The following is an 18,102-nucleotide window of genomic DNA, read 5'->3' on the forward strand; positions in this document are numbered from 1 at the left end:
GGTGGGTCTTACCAACCTAACATAGGTTCCAAAACCAAAATTTTCCAGGGTGCTGCCTCGAACCCCATAAAGTGGAGTTATGGGTATGCCTCAAACCCCATGTGACCCCCCCTCAAACCCCCTGGTTAACTACGTGGGCTAGTCATGGAAAGAATATAACAGAACCCAACAACATGCCATAACTGATTAGATCATGGACACATAGATAAAGAAAACTCACTAGTAGAAGATCCAACTATATCGTGTTTTCAAAGCTAGCTAACTCCTACACCAAGGCAAGTGGCTCACTAGGGACCAAGTTTAGTAGAAGTTTCCCCATCTCATGGAGGCACTTAATGAAATGGGGACCATTTATTTATAAGGTGGGAGAATTGATCCAGGTGGATATTGTTGGCCACCCACCTATTTCGCTTGGACCCCCAACACTGTCTCTTTTAGTTTTTTAGTTTCCTTAGTTGTAGCACAATTTGCTATGTTTAGTAGTTTTTTGAGTCCTAAACTTCCGGAGTCATAAATGATGTGTTTTGGGAAAACTAAACAAACATGAGTCTTTGTCTCATGTTTTCATTCTAAAGTTGTATTCCTTGGATAGATATTTATAGCAAGGTATTGTGTGTGTCAAACGGAAATTGTATGCTAAAGTTACGACCTCGGGAAGTTGATGTACCATTTTACCCAAACGGGGCCCATAATTTTGGTGCCTCATCTCCTATGGTTAGATTTTTGGATGTTTATGGTTTTATATTATTTATCAATAATAAGTAGGCTTTCAATCCTCATTATTACACAGTTCAGGGGCGTGTAGCCACCACATCTCTTCTCATAGATAAGCTACGATCACCTAAGCTAGTTTATTTCCATTCTGTTTGTAAGCATATTTCAGTATTTGATATTAATGAAAGGAAGTGTTATTTCTGTTGCATATTTGTATTTATGGTTATATTTATGATTTGTTACATTCCTGTTTAAGATTAGATCATAGCTATTGGAAGTTGACCCTCCAACCTCAAGGTCTCCATGTGGCCTTTCCATTAGGTCAGGGCATGGGCCTCTAACTTCAATGGAGAAAACGAAATATTACATTCTTAATATATATGTTGAACACTGAAATAAACTTCTAATTACTGCAACCTTGATATGGCTTGATGTCAACATTCACTTCCATTTCGAATAGGTATTTTGAATATTTCACGACACTCAAATCAGGTTGATTTATTTTGATCTTATTTCATAGACTCCCTCTCTAGTTCTTCTCAATTTTTGGAACCTCCATCTTCTTCGAAGAACCCAATATTATTGGTGAGGGCTTCCATGAAGAGGATCACATTATGCTTTATATCTACAACTTATTCTTCTATTTGCACAAACCTCTTCTCTTTAGGATCTTAAGGGTCATTGACAGATTCATTGGCAATGTATATGGTTTCTGACTCTCAACTTAGCCGATCTGGATACCTTCCAACTCTACAAACTGTACCTAAAGAAACCTTCTTTGATACTAATATGATCCATAAACTGTTGTGGATATTCCACTGGATAGTTTTTCACGTATATCTCATAAAAATTATGCTTAAAATCCAAAATCTACACTATGGGGGTTAATTTCTCCTTATGTTTCTAGATTCGTTAATTACCATGCTATGTTTGTGCATGCAATAGATAAAACATGTAGAAAATAGAGATTAATTAAATAAAACTCATGAATCACAAATTAACACAGGAGATAACTTAGGAAACCATTTCAAGAGAAAACATAGCTAGAAGATGAGGCTTCTCTACTCTCTTTATTTGAATAGAAATAGATGCAAGTACAAAGAAGTGAGGCATGTGTCCTGTGGGATGCTATAGTGCACAAAGCCTCTCTTTTTTCTCTCTTTCTATCCATTCTTTAATACTCTTCTCATATATCAAACAAAATGCACTCGAGTAGAATGGAACTCCTTTTCCTCATAGCGACCTAGTTATAACACACACCGATAGCCTTCTAGTGTTTGAAGATTTCTATGTTGTTGAACTTGATGTCGAGGAGTCAAAAATATTTCCACAATAGTCATTTTCTATCAACATTTCGAGTCTAAATCAAGACCCATTGCGAGGACCATAGTTGAGAAGAATATACAATATGAAGCAATATATAAATACGTAAGAGAGAGTTCAAAGAAATAAATCACAATATATTAATGTAGGGGAAGGATGAAAGATATTATCTAATGAAGGTTGAAAGTGACAATGTTCTATATTATGAAGATTAACTAATGTTTAAAAGAATGTTAAAGGAGATGAATTTTTTTATTATTAATTAATATATATCTTTTGGTGCCTTGGCATCCTATAGTTACCATTGTCAGACAAAGTAGTTCTCTTACTGTGGGGTTGGGAGGCCGCCCTAGAGTCATAATTTGGGTGTGGGATAGTCTCTGTGTGCTTGTTTTTTATTTTCCTAGAGAATGCAGTAATACTGTGATGTGTCTGGAGCCACACAACGCTTGCTTCCTCCCTCTGACCAAATGAATTTTTGCTAGGCTGGGAGGGCAGGGCTCTTATTTGCAGGTGGTAATGGCAACATTCACATCTCCATCCTCTAGTTTGGGCAACCACACTATTATTAGAGCAAGTTATTAAAATTTTGGGGGTCATGGGGGACATGGTGGTTTGATGGCTAGTCGTGGTGGTTCTTCAGCCGATCGTGGAGGGGGAAACCCGTAGACTCCGAAGCGGGGTGGGGGGTTGTGACGAAGGGGAACTAGTAGCCGAGGGATAATGTGATGGCTTGGGCGTGGAGGCATGGAGGAACAACATTGTTGTTTGGATACTTGTTGGGATTTGATTTGATATTTGTTGGAGACTTTTGAAACTTCAGAGGGGGTACAACAGTAAGAACATGCCACACTCATTTCCACTTTATATAAGATGCATTACTTCCAGTGTCATGTTTAGGAATGAATCATGGTGGTCTCGTGTGGCCAGAATTTGATATCAGAGAAGGTGGAGAAGTTGGAGTCATGGATGCCACACTTTGAGGAGCATGTCCAATGTTCCTTGCACCCTCCTCCTCCTCCAGGGATTGCTCTAGAAAATCCTGCCTCAATTACTTCAGATGATTGATCATGGTTACAATTGTTTTACTTGTTTCACATGTTTTCTGGTGCTTTTGGCCTCCTAATTTGTGGATTGTGTCTTTGGATGTTCTTTTGTTTCTCTGTTATATGCTGATCATAGTAGTCAACAAACATGGTTGGGGTGAGATGATGTGCATTTTGAAACTGATTTACTCCTTTTCTGCTGAATGAATAGAACTTTGACTTACAATTTTTTTTATTAATGCTATTATAAATAGTTATATTAACATTTCTTTATAAGTTTCTAATTTAATTTTATTAATGTTCATTATGTTATTGATATCGAATTAAAATTATTAATGGTTTATTAATAATATCAATATAATGGTAGCCCCTCCAACCCATCTTATGCTGAAGTAACAAGGAAAAAACCAGTAGATAGCTCGGGTTCCTCAGAGGATGAAGCCTTCGAGCGTCCCTCCAAAAGAGCAGGCAGGAAATCCCGCAAAGAACTAAGGGAAGAGGAGGCTGAACGACTCAAAGTTCAAGGAAGCCAGTCCACCATAGAAATGTCCATTGGAAGAAACACCAGACCAAGGCCTTCTAAGGGAGGCCCTATCCCCCCCCTCAAGTAAATTATGAAGCTCGCCTCTTGGAACTGCAGAGGATTGGGGAACGCCTCTAAAAGTGAAGCAGTCATGGACCTCCTGAAAATAGAACCCTCAGACATCCTCATGCTCCAAGAGACGAAGATAGAAGGGTGAGCTCTTCTAGACATCAGCAAGTCAAAATGGAAGAAAAGCGCAGGCAAAGCAGTAAGTTCAAGGGGATCTTCCGGAGGGCTGGCAACTCTTTGGACAGAAGATTTATTTTTGCTAAAAAAATCTCATGAAACCCAGCACTGGATCTTCACGGAGCTGACACATTGTGCAAGTAAGTTGTCTATCTCTCTATTTAATCTTTATGTCCCTGTCACATACTCTGAAAAACGAGAATGCTGGAACTCCCTCTCAGCATTTTTAGAACAGCATAATCCAAGTAATATTATCATAGCAGGTGATCTCAATATAGTCTTGAAATCAAAAGAGAAAAGGGGCGGCTCCAACAGCAGAGATCCTATGCTGGCCTTTGTGGAAGAACTCTCTCAGCAATGGGACCTTTTACACTTGGTCCAATAATAGATCTGGGCTGGACCATATTTCTGCTCGCCTGGATCGATTTCTGGTCCAAGGCTCCCTTATGATGAATAAAAAGATAATCAAGACCAAAATACTACCTAAGCTGACCTCTGATCACAAGCCGATCCAGCTACTCCTTGAAGATGAAGAAGATCTAGGCCCTCTACCATTCCGCTTCAGTCCCTTATGGATTGAGAGAGAAGGCTTTACCGATACTGTAAAAGAAGCCCGGGCCAAATCCTTCTCAGGGTCCTCTAGTTTTGTTTGGGAGCAAAAACTTAAGGCCACAAAACAAGCTCTGAAGGAGTGGATAAGGAAACCAGTCCCTACTCCAACCAACATAAGGAAAGAAGCAGTGTATGCTTTGGAGACCCTGCAAACAGATATGGAAAGCAAAGAGATTACAGCGGATCTTTTGGAACAACAAATAAAGGCTCAATGCTCAACCTACCGATCCTTCCGAAAAGAAGAAGAATATTGGAGAATCAAATCCAGCAGTCTGTGGCTAAAAGCAGGGGATCGGAACACCTCCTTCTTCCACAGACAATATAGAGCCCGGCTGTCCAGGAACCACATATCAGAAATAAAGACAACAGAGGGCCATGTCAGCAAAGGCTTCACCCAAGTCAAAGCTGCTGCGGATAGCCACTTCAGGAATCTATATAGTGAGGGAACTCAGGCCTCCGAGGAGGAAACAACAGATTTCCTCTCGAACATTCCTCATCTAATCAGATCTGAAGACAATGCTGCCCTTACCAGCGAGGTAACAGAGGAGGAAATCATCAAAGTTATCTGGTCCATGGAATCAGATAAGGCTCCGGGGCCAGACGGATTCACGATTCATTTCTATAAAGCCTGCTGGAATATCATCAAAATAGATCTCCAAAAAATGATAAAGGGGTTCATGAGAAAAGCTAAGATCGGTGGAGGAACCAACTCCACTTACCTAGCATTAATCCCCAAAGATTCCAATCCGGAAACATTTGCTAGATTCAGACCCATATCGCTTTGTAACGCATCTTATAAAATTCTGGCCAAACTGTTAGCAAACAGGATCAAGCCTCTGCTTAAAAGGCTGATCTCCAGTCCCCAAGGTGGTTTCGTGGAAGGCAGGCATATCCTTGACAATGTCATTCAAGTCCATGAGACAATCCACTCCAGCAAAAAGTGAAAAGAGAAAGGTATGTTGATTAAATTAGATATGGCGAACGTGTTTGACAGAGTTAATCGCTCTTTCCTCATCAAGGTTCTCCTCTCCTTCGGCTTCTCTCCCCATTTTGTCCAGCTTATAAATGCCTGCATCGATAACCCATGGATCGCCCCCCTAGTCAATGGTCGCCCCTCCAATTTTTTCCAAGCCCGGAGAGGCATCAGGCAGGGATGCCCTCTCTCTCCCTTCCTGTATATCTTAATGGCCGACTCCCTCAGTAGAAAACTCACAGCTGAAAGAATTGCTGGCTCCCTCCCTGGTCTCAAACCCTCCTCAGATGTCGCTCCTCTGAATCATGCGCTCTTTGCAGATGACTCACTTCTCCTCGGAGGTGCGTCCCCCAGAATTGCCAAAGCCTTTGACTCGGTCCTAAAAAGCTACTATAGAGTTTCAGGAGCACTAGTCAATGAGAGAAAGAGTGAAATTTACAGCTGGAACACAGGTCAACAAGAGCTCATAAGCATCTCGAACCTCTTGGGATTCAGAGGACATGCTCGTTGGGATCGGATTAAATATCTGGGTCTCCCTATCACAAATGGAGCCAACAGAAGGTCGCTATGGACAGATATCATATGTAAAATCAAAACAAAAATAGCAGCATGGGGTGGCTTCTGGTTAACTAAAGGAGGCAAAGTCATTTTAATCAAGTCACTGTTGTCCGCGCTCCCAATTTATCAAGCCGCATTCTTACTGGCCCCCAGAAATGTTATGGAGCAGATATCTAAACTTTTAAGGGACTTTTTATGGCAAGGAGGGAAAGGTAACGAAAGCAAATTGCATTTAGCTAATTGGGATCTGGTCAAAAGGCCGATCGCAGAGGGTGGCCTCCAAATTCGAGATCCCTCCCTTGTTAATCTGGCGTTGGGAGGAAAGCTCCTCTGGAAAATGGCACACGAGCCCAACCATCCAATCAGCACTACACTGTTGTCAAAATACGCCCACAATTCGTCCTTCAGAAACCTGCAATTCGATCCCTCTGTTAACAGCACGCATGTCTGGAGACTCTGCTGTAAAAGCAGTATTTTCTTTAAAAAATTTCTGTACAGAGTGTCGGGCAATGGCAAGCGTATTAAATTGTGGCAGGACAGAATAATGGGGAGCGATCCTTTGGAGGGGAACGAGGATATCACCGACATCAGAGATTGGTTGATACGCGCAGGCATAAACAGTTTATACGATCTTTCGGTTTGGGATCACCGGGGAGAATGGGCCGGCTGGGACTTCCATGGCGTCCTTGCTTGGTTAACGCCCCAAAAAAATCTGCTTGCCGAACTGCTGGAAGGCTCCACACCTGAAAACCGTTATACGAAAGACAACTGGGCTTGGGGACAGTCAGGCACATACACCGCAGCAGCTGGATATAAAGCTCTTCAGGACCCAAAGAACAACAGTCACTCTCCGGCCTTTTGGAAACTAGTCTGGGACAATCTAGCTCTCCCTAAAGTGAATTTCTTTTTCTGGACGCTGGTGCACAACAAACTTCTTACAGGAGACAATCTAGAGAAAAGGAACATTGCAGGGCCTCATAGGTGTGAGCTATGCAGAAGCAACCTTGAAACTACCCAACACTTATTTCTGGATTGCAATTTCGCTAAGGAAGTATGGGGTCTCATTCTTTTGGATCTGCAGATTCCTGCTTTCCCTCAGAGCACTGTTGCTGAACTGTTCGCCTCTTGGAGAAATTTCTATCCTCATAGCATCCCCACCAAATCCTTCTGGCGTAAAGTTTGGACAGTAATTCCCAAATTTGTTTGTTGGCAGCTATGGCTGGCCCGTAATGATCAAATCTTTAATGGAAATCGACACTCCCCTCTTCAGGTCGCAGTTAAAGCTAAAGCATTCCTCTTGGAAGCTGCCCAACAACAGTTCTTCAAAGAAGATCCACTGCTCCTTCCTGACGAAAGGAGATGGCTTTGCCCCCTTGAACCTTCTCCTCGTAAGTTCCTCCTCACTCCTCAAACAACAAATCCTGAATGGCGAATAAGAGATCCCGAGGACCTTTTCATAAACTGGTGGAGATCCAAAAATCTCACCACAATCTTCTTTGACGGGGCCTCCAAAGGAAACCCCGGGAACGCTGGTGCTGGAGGGGTCATTTACTCTTCGGATGGGAATTCAAGAGACTGCTTCTACTGGGGTTTAGGCCAGAAAACCAACAATCAGGCAGAGATTTTTGGTCTCCTCAAAGCTTGTCTTATAGCAAGAGAAAAGGGGGTTAAAGACCTCCAAGTCTTTGGAGACTCAGAGATTCTAATAAAAAAATTAAACACGGAGGATCTCTTCATCAATGCTAGTCTCAATAAAATTCTGGGCAGATTGAAAAGAGTTCTTCAAGAATTCACCTCCCACAAGTTCTACCACATTCTTAGAAATCTGAATGGCGAAGCGGACCAGATGGCGAACAAAGGATGCTCCCTCATGAAAGGGCAGCTATTTATAAATGACGATAATTTCTTTCAAATTCCTTGAAAATGCTGTAAATCAAAAGCTGAATATGCTGGCTATTTTCTTTGTAACTGGGGCTGCCTTGGCAAAGACCACTCCTATCTTTTTCAAATAAATAAAATTCATAACCGTTACAGTTAAAAAAAATAAAAAATAAAAAAATAATATCAATATAACATTAACAATATTAACATTAACTATTATTAATATTGTTGTAATAGATTTTTCGGATCCATCCCATTCATATTGATTTGAAGATCGACGTTTTGAATCTACAACTTAAGTTTATCAAAATTATTAATATTAATATTATTAACGTTTTTTTATGTTATTAATATTAATAATATTCTATTAATATTATTAGTTATATATCTATCTATATATATATATATATATATTATTAGTGCTATTATATATATATATATATTATTAGTGCTATTATATATATATATATATATATATATATATATAATAGCACTAATAATATATATATATATATATAGAAAGTAAGTTGTTAATAACTAATGTTATTAATTTAAGGAGAGGAAGGGGAGTGAAAGAAATGATAAAGGGGGATTAGAGGAAGAATCATTCTTAACTAAACACAGTTTTAATAACTTAAAAGGTAATGAAGCTTAACATTGTGATAAATATAACAAAATACAAAATATTATCACATGAAATTTATTTGAACTCAAACATGTTTCAACAAAATTCACATATAAAAATTACAATCATGTCACTAGGTTTACTTAGTGTTCTAACTCTCGTATAAAATCACGATACTCCAATTATAGTCAAACTAGTCAACACTAATGAGATCCATCCACAATTTCTCTAAGTCTATCCCACCTTCCAGAACATACACTTACACAACATTGTCAAAAGTAATATATTATCATATCATTACATCATCACATAAGCAACTTGATCAACTTCATTCTATGCATTCTAACTATTTCCATAAACATGAATATAAATGATGTCTCAATCATCAAATGACACATGTCACATGTCTATGTATTCTTAGACACATGTATTAGTAGCCTATCTTGTATCCAAAAAATACATATAATTCATCAATTCCAAGAGATAAATTTAATAACTCATCAAAGCTAGCCAAGAATAAACATCTAGATAATACACAAAACTTAAGCTAGGTAATATGTAGCATTATATGATAGTTCTAACTTATTCATATATGTATAGATGGAAAAGAAAATCATTAATGTTTGGTTTCTAGTGAGGAGGCGATCAATGAGGACAATTTCAATTAGTGGTGAAATTTGGCAAATACCCCATCATTACTTGAGAAAAATATTGTATTACTATATGAATGAACTCACCATCAAACTCTATATACTAATTAGGATATAAAACTACCCAAGAAATAACATTAAGAAAACTTTAGTCTATGATGGTTGTCATTTAGGGTATTTAGGGTATGCTCTTAAGGTGATCATTATTACACATGCATTTACTTATTTATTTTGTTTGATATATTTATATGGTTAATATAGGAAAAACAAAAAAGATATGATTTTTTCTTGTTATATAGTTATGGAGTATTTTTATATAATTTTTAAAGTGTGTTTATGTAAATGGACCACTATAAAAAATAGGGGATGAGTATAAGGTGTTTAATTAGTGAACCTAATAATTAAAAAATGTGTTTCCCCTTAAAATATTTTAATTTTAAATCCAAAAAGATAAAATATTTATACATATCATTTTAAATTAAAAATAATTATGCTATATATTTTATAGATATTATTATTATTATTATATGTGAAAGATAAAAAACTAATATTATATACAACATTATAACAATAACTTTGTAAATTTCACTTCAATGTTTCCAGCCCATAATGCACCACTACTATCAAATAATATCCAATTAACCCTCCTAACAAAATAACATACATTATACTCTCAATAATATGAAAGATAAAAAACTAATATTATATACAACATTATAACAATAACTTTGTAAATTTCACTTCAATGTTTCCAGCCCATAATGCACCACTACTATCAAATAATATCCAATTAACCCTCCTAACAAAATAACATACATTATACTCTCAATAATATTACATTAAATGCAATTGCATTAGTATATCTATTTCAATTAATAAAGCTTTATCGTATTATCAAATATAAAATTTAATTAATTAAACATATTTTATTATCAATTAATTTGGAAAATATAATAATATATTGAAGAATTAAACTATTGAATCTCTTATTTATGACATGTATTATTCTCTTAATAATATTGCATTAAGAATCTCTTATTTAGAACATCTATTAGTTGCAGTTTAAAAATTATGCTTTTTTGTCCTGAAAGTTATGGAAATTGTGGTTATATTTAAAAAAAATTGACAACAATTTTGTAAATCCAAGTAAAAACTGTCAAAATCTATAATTTTAAGTCTTAAACGTTTTTGATAATGCTAAATCTATTTCCACCATAAAAAATATGATTTAAATACTACATCTACAGAATTTATGCTCTCACCAATATTGCATTAAATACAACTTACACTATTATATATTTCAATTAATAAAATTTTATCCTACTATCAACTATAAATTTCAATTAATAATAAAATATTATTATACTATAATTCATTCTTAATTTATAATTACCTTGAAGAATGTTATAATATAACTAAACATTTATAAATAATGACTTTACACATATTTCCTAATTTAATTATATTACGATTAAATATTTTGTAAAATTTTAATAAATAAATTATTGAGTTTCTTATTTTATAGCTATTAAAATATAATATTATTTTATAATTAATTATATTTTGATTAATTTAAAAAACACAATAATATCAAACTCAGAAATATAGTTTAATATTAATAATATAGGAAAAAATAATTCAAATTCCTTGGAAATACCCTAAACAGAATTAAATTATTTAAATAAGTAAAAAAATAAAATCATTCCTTATAATTCCATCTTATTAATAAGTTTTTTAGTCCCTGCACCAAACCCAAAAAAGTAGTTATGAAACTTAGTAACGAACTCCAACATTCATTAATCACTTAACAAACAATATTATATTAAACTCACCAGAAAATTAGTACATCGCAGATGGATTCCCTGCCGATTTAATTTATCACTATTAAACGGAGATCAATATTCTTTGGGTATCGAGCGGCCATGTCAGGCAGCATTTAAAATGTTATATGGTCTGAAATAGGAGTCCCCATTATTAGATCGCTCAACTACTAATCACCGGAAAACCACTCTGAAACTTACTAACTCACCTTGACATTCATTAATCACTTAACAAAATTATATTAAACGTAACAGATAATAAGATAATCCCTGCATATTTAATTTATCACTATCCAGTTATTAGATCACTCGCTCCTAATCACTCGAAAACTGCAACGCATGCAACATATAATACTAAAATTTACTGCATTAAATACAGCACTACCTTACCACTCGCAACTTGCGTAATGGAATGCAATAATATGGAGCTTACCAAAACTTATTTAAGAGAATGCAATGGTACCATCCATAGACTACCATGGGTTGGATTCTTTTCATTACAAAACTGTCGAGAATCCTGCACCAATCCGTGAATCTATCTCACATATGGCCGATTGCGGAGGATTGCTCGTCATCGGTTTATTTCTTGCAGCGGTGCAAGCGTTTTTTCTGCAGTCTGCGTATAGCATTGGCGGGAGATCTGAACACCCTGTCATACGTAATAGTATTTGGGAGAAGAATTCAGTATTGAAGGAGAGTTCGTCTCGAAAATTGAAGGGGGTTACTGCGAACATTGGCAAGCCCCGTTTGCAGGTAAGTCAGGAGGTAAATCAGGGCAAAGGTGAAGACCATTTCACTAAGGTACAAGATGCCATCAATGCAGTTCCAGAGAATAACCAGAACCCCGTCGAGATTATTGTTCAACCGGGCATTTACAGGTCAGTAACTAATGAACCCAAGCTTTTTTGAAGGCCAGTTTGATAAGAGAAAATAGCTTGGAACGGTATAAACTTATAATAGAACTAATGGCGTAGACTTCACCAAATTTGTCTGGGTTGGATTGAAACTTTTCTTATAAATATCAGAATCAGGCTTATTAGGTGTATGGCTACATTTCTGAATCGTGCTTTTGATGAATATTTTAAAAGCTGAAATAAGAGGATGGAGCTAAATTTATTCATTGAACTTAAGCTCACTCTGTTTTACAAAGCTAATTGAGTCTGGGATGTTGTCTTATGATTAGGTACGGAGGTTTGTTTTGGTCTCATAGTGAGGAGGTAGTAACTCTTAGTCCCATACTGTGCAGGGAGAAGGTGATGGTTCCTGCAAATAAGCCATTCATAACTCTCAGTGGTTTGGACGCCCAGAACACGGTCATCACTTGGAATGACTCCGCGAAATCGTCCAATGGCACAGTTTACTCCGCAACCGTGACCGTGTATGCTTCAGATTTCACAGCCAGAAATATCACAATCCAGGTAAAGCATTTGGTTGTTAATATGATCAGATGAAGCCAGAAATATCCCAATCCAGGTAAGTTATTTGGTCTTTAATATCATGTTAAAGAATGAGATAGTTGATTTAAAGAACTGAGTTGTTTTGCAGAATTCATACGGTTCCGGTAATCTGACGCGGCACAATCAAGCTGTGGCGGTGAGTATTTCGGGAGATCGTTGCGCGTTTTTCGATTGCAGATTTCTTGCGTATCAGGACACCGTATTAGACAATAGCGGGAAGCATTACTTTCAAAACTGTTATATTGAAGGTGCCATCGATGTCATATGCGGCAGTGGAAAATCTATATATAAGGTAAAACGTAAAATAAATACAAATGATGGTGACTGCTGTCTTTGTTTATCTGTTTCAGATTTTGTAGCTGGTAAACAATTCAATATTTTGGGTTGTTGAATATTGCAGAACTGCGAACTGCATGCCATCGCCATGCACTATGGCGCATTTACAGCTCAGCAGAGATCGTCGCCGTCTGAAGACTCGGGCTTTGTGTTTTTGCACTGCACGTTGACAGGCAAGGGATTAATGTATTTGGGCAGGGCATGGGGTCGTTACTCCACAGTATTATTTGCTGACACTTACATGGATAACATTATCGTGCCACAAGGATGGGATAATTGGAAAGATCCCGCCAGAGAAAAGTAAGCCACTGCTATGCCATCCCCGCACCATGCATGCACATATAATTAGAATCCCATATCTCATTCTAACATTATTGCTTTTCATCCTCTCTCTCTGTGCAGGACTGTTTATGTTGGGCAGTACCAATGTGATGGGCCAGGAGCAGCAGAAAGCCAAAGAGTTGCATGGTCACATGCATTCACTGATCCGATGCAGGTCGCAGAGTTTTTGAACATCAGTTACATTGACGGGGGTAACTGGATCACATAGCTGCCATCATGTTTTGTGTACAGAGCTGCAACAAATAGTAGCACGCAATACGTTCGTCGTTTCTGAATTTAGAAATGGCTGCATTTTGATAATGCGCTATGCTGCGCATTTGGCGCTAGACAGTGTATGGATATTCTGTCCAATCCTATCGTAACTTAATTTTCCGGCAACGAGAGGCCTTTGTCGTGGACTGGTTTTTATAGTTTGTATGCATTAAATGTGTTCTTTATGAAAGAATGTAGAATAACACGAAAAACGAAACCTAATTTATGGACAATTATACCTATCCAATGCAAACAATCGGCTCAATTCGAGTATCAAGTAAATCCATTATTGTGACTTTGGCATCGAAGGCCAACTGAGTGGCTATGCACGAGTAATTGTTTTACCCGCAGTTTAACTAGACTGTTTTCCCTCTAAATTTTGACAATATTCTGATAAAATTTAGTATGCATTTTTGTAAATTTAGGTTACAGCAATATTTTGATAAAATTTTTGGTATGGATTTTTGTAAATTCAGGTTATAATTGTCAAATTTCAAGATTTTAATTGTCTTAATAGTTTTTGATGGTGCTAAACCCATTTGCACCATAAAAAAATATGATTTAAATACACTGGTACCCCAAGATTTTTTGAAATTATTTTCCCCTAGTTCCCAACGCTTTTAACCATCCAATCAATTCATCAACCCACTTCATTATTTTATCTTTTTAAATAAATTATTTTTTGAGTAACACATTATTTATTGTAATTTAAATAAATGTTATCGAGACTAAACATGGCTCTCATCCATTCTACCCTAATCTTTGCTTAAAAGCCATCATTACTTGTCTGCAAATAGTCCCTTAAAAAAGAGAAACCGTTTGGAAGGATATGCTTCCCTATATTCCAATTCAATCAAAATTCTTTCGTGCATGACTAAATCATTTTTGGATAATTTATCAATTTTTTTAATAAGAAAATGATATTTCAAAAAAAAAACCTCAATCTTATCTCAGTTGCCTTATTTATAACAATTTTCAAGAGGAATTTGCCATTTTCATGTGTTGCAAATGATATTTTAAATAGATATGCAATGATATAAAATCGACATGATTGTCATTGTGAGTATAGTAATTCATTTAACTACATAAGGAGATATTTAGTTGTTATGTGATTCTTAATTTTTTAAATTATTTTTTTTGTTTTTTAATTGAAGTATTTTATATTAAACAAGAAAACAAGATTTATAATGGAAATTCAGAATATTTTTTAGGTTGTTCATTGTAGCAGTCACCATACACAAAGGGCATACTAAACTTTTGACATATTAACGAAGTTTAACCAGAAACCAAAAGGATTAGGAAAAAGAAGACACCGTTATAAAATCCATACAAATACGAACCCCAAGTACCAGATCAAACTCCATCACCTCACTATCTCAGCCATTAATTTAGAGAACAGAAATGGCATTAGAACAAAGTCAAAATTAAAAAATACAAACCTTACTATTGTGTCACACTTACAAAGCATGAACTCGATATGATGTCATAAGATTACAACTAGTAATTAACATAGGATGCCAAATTGATAAAAATCCACCAGCATTCGAGCACTACAGTAATCATAAGAAAGGCCAGACTTATGACCTCTAACAACCTGAACAACAACCATGCATTGAAAGCCACACAACAAGGACATAAAAAAACCAAAATTTCCTAAGTACACCCAACACTCTGTACCACTAGCCATTCTCTGAAGAAGAAATAATTCCCGGCTCTTGGGAACTTGAACAAACGGGATCACAAAGATCTCTGGTCACAGAGTCACTCATAAAATAACCCTCAATACTACCCAAGCGAGAATCCAAGTTATCCCAGTAAAATCGTTGATTATAAGAAAAAAAAATTGTTAAAATCATCTTAATTCTTATTAAACAAAAAACTTATTAATCATGCTTTAAGACATGTAGACATGTATCATGCAGTGCCAATACATTTTTATGAACTAATCCAGTCTCTGAAACTGCTGATGTCTCATTAAATCAGTTATAAAATAAAGAATAAATTATAAATCAGTTATTAAATAAATAATAAATTATAAATGAGAAATAATAAAAGAAATATGAATTTATATAAAATTATATTAGTTTAAATTTTCATAATGTAATTTATTTCAAGTAGTAAGCTAATTTTGATTATTAACTCTGGAAAAATCTAAAAGGATAATAATACATGATAACAAAAATTAAAATATAACAATTTTTAAATAAGCTATGTTTATGTTTAAAAAGTTATTACTAAAATAATTGTATATAGAATTAAAGTCTTCAAAATAATTGTGTATAGAAATAATGTTTGAAGGCTTAGTACAATTGGTTGAGTCTCCATCGTTAAAGTACCTTTGTTATTGAGAGGTCACAGGTTCAATTCTCTCAACACTATCGAGGTCAAGCTATGAGGTTGAGTTGGTAGGAAGTGATCCCTTTATGTTGATATGCGTAATAAAGCACCTTTGCTATTGAGAGGTCACATATGCGGAAAAAAATCCCAAGTCCTTGTTGTTAAAGCATCTTTGCAAGTCCTTGTTGTTAAAGCACCTTTGCTATTGAGAGGTCACAGGTTCATTTCTTTTGGTTGAGTTGATAGGAAGTGATCCCTTCGGGTGGATCTGTGTAGTACAAATATTCTATGGACGTAGTGATGTAGCGATCACCAATATGAACCACATACAAAAAAGTCCACGAGGGTTAACTCAGTTGGTCGAGTCCTCGTCATTAAAACTCAGTTGGTCGAGTCCTCGTCATTAAAACACCTTTTCTATTGAGAAGTAATAGGTTCAATTAAGGATTTTTGGTTGAGCCAGCAAGAAGTTATTCTCTTAGGTGGATCTGTGTAGTACAAATATTCTATGGACGTAGTGATGTAGCGATCACCAATATCTGAGGCCTGTGAACCACATAAAAAAAATCCGCGAGGGTTAACTCAGTTGGTCGAGTCCTTGTCATTAAAACACCTTTGCTATTAAGAAGTAATAGGTTCAATTAAGAATTTTTGGTTGAACCAGCAAAAAATTATTCTCTTAAATGGATCTACCTAGTACAAATATTTTTCAGACATAGTGCCACTGAAATAAACCACAAATAAAAAAAATAAATTAATTTTACATAGAAATACAAGAACTTGTCACGTGTTTTTTTGTCCTAAATTTATAAAATGCGTTTCAAAAAGTGTCTTTCACCGTTAATGGTTGATTTACAAATTTAAGCTTCCTCTATATGAGATGGAGAATTCAAAAAAATAAATTCGATCTTACATTCCTTTTACTCATATTTTTATATTATTAAATTTCCTTTTACCTTAATGGTTGATTTACAAATTAGGTTTCTTTTTGGTGTGCTTGAGAGAGGGATAATTTTAAAAATTAACAGTGGTTTTTGATTTTGAGGGTGATAAATTTTTTTACTTTTTTCTAGGCGATAGTGGAAGAATGTTGAGGGGTTTTGCATCCTCTTTGTTCAAATTAAATGATTTGAATTGAATCAATATATTGTTTTTCATCCATCTCGATGCATTTGAAGTGGAAAAAGTGGAGGAATCAGCTCACGAATTGTTTATATCGGTGGGACCTAGTTTGGCAAAATGGGGTCTAAAACCTTCTGGGAGCATTTTTAAGCATGAAATGCCATTATTTGGGGTACAATTTTTCCACTTTAGCATGCACCTATTTATGTTATTCTACACACACAGACCTTTTCAATGATGCAAGAAGCGCATCAATTAGAGCCTGTTTGCAAAAGTTATGTCACTCAGATAGTTGACCTTCCTATTTTCACACCTATAGTTCGGAAGGATGTCATGTTAGCCCCCATTATTTATGGAAAAGGGGCTAGCCACGTGTTTGTGATGTAAAAGGCTCCAGAAGAGTCTATTTTGTAACTCTAGTTAAGAGTTGATGTAGTCAAACTTAACCACTAGTAGGCTATCAGGTTGTGTTATAATCGTGCCACTGGGAGGAAGAGGCATTCCATTCCTTCGAGAGCATTTTGTTCCATAGCTGAGAAAAGATAGCTAGGAGAGATAGGAGGTAGATCACACAAGGAGGATCTATGCATTGTAGTAGCCCATGGGCCACATGCATTACTTCTTTGTACTTGCAACCATATTTCTAGACAGAGAAAGAGAGCGAAGCGGCTTCACCTTCCAATTGGGTTTTCTCCTGAAAGGGTTTCCGAGAGAGCATATATTGTGTCTTGTGTGTGTGTGAGATTATTTTGTCATTCCCTACTTTTATGCATAATTTATATTCACATGCATGCATTAATTACAGTTAAATCCATAAATATTAAAGTTTAATAAATTGCAATAGTGTAAAATTTTAGTAATTTAATATATTATTATCATAATGTTGTGATGAACTGTCTAGTGGAATATCCACGACAGTTTATGGATCATTACAATGCATGTAAAATTATTTTTATGAGTAATATAAAGCTTTTAATTCACAAAAAAATATGTTGACATGAAAGAAAAAAAAATTATAATCTTGTTCAATTGCTCTCAATAATGTCTGAGTTCATGATATTTATGTTAATTAATTAAACAAAGCCTTTTGGTAGAAATCACATGAGAGAATATTTTGGCCGACGCATTTCGAACCAACAAGTGTGGTTCATCCTTAGGACCAGATGAAGAGTCAGACCATGGCAAAGGTTTAAATAGAGAGCAATTCATGGAATTTGTTTTGCAAATTCTATTATTATTTACCTCGAAGGAAAGAACAAAAACCCCGAACTACCTGCGCACATTT

The 18,102-nt window shown here is 35.8% G+C and overlaps 1 protein-coding gene across 1 annotated transcript; it reads left to right on the forward strand.

Moving 5' to 3' along the window:
* The first annotated feature begins 11,517 nt into the window (after positions 1-11,517).
* On the forward strand, positions 11,518-13,314 carry LOC149259606 (putative pectinesterase 11). Its single transcript, XM_089454648.1, has 5 exons — positions 11,518-11,849; positions 12,155-12,389; positions 12,517-12,720; positions 12,829-13,064; positions 13,167-13,314. Exons 1-5 carry the CDS (start codon positions 11,518-11,520, stop codon positions 13,312-13,314), a joined length of 1,155 nt encoding a protein of 384 aa, XP_089310774.1.
* Positions 13,315-18,102: the final 4,788 nt, after the last annotated feature.

This window comes from Pinus tabuliformis, chromosome 6, assembly GCF_031772625.1.
Source record: "Pinus tabuliformis cultivar Carrire ecotype Pingquan chromosome 6, CPIR1, whole genome shotgun sequence".
NCBI lineage: Eukaryota > Viridiplantae > Streptophyta > Pinopsida > Pinales > Pinaceae > Pinus > Pinus tabuliformis.

Bases quoted from the DNA above. Each gene is read 5' to 3' on its own strand.
- LOC149259606 (XM_089454648.1), top strand. From the start codon at position 11,518: ATGGCCGATTGCGGAGGATTGCTCGTCATCGGTTTATTTCTTGCAGCG. The intron at 12,390-12,516 runs GTAAAGCATTTG...GTTGTTTTGCAG, and splicing joins CCAGAAATATCACAATCCAG to AATTCATACGGTTCCGGTAA. The intron at 13,065-13,166 runs GTAAGCCACTGC...CTCTCTGTGCAG, and splicing joins AAAGATCCCGCCAGAGAAAA to GACTGTTTATGTTGGGCAGT.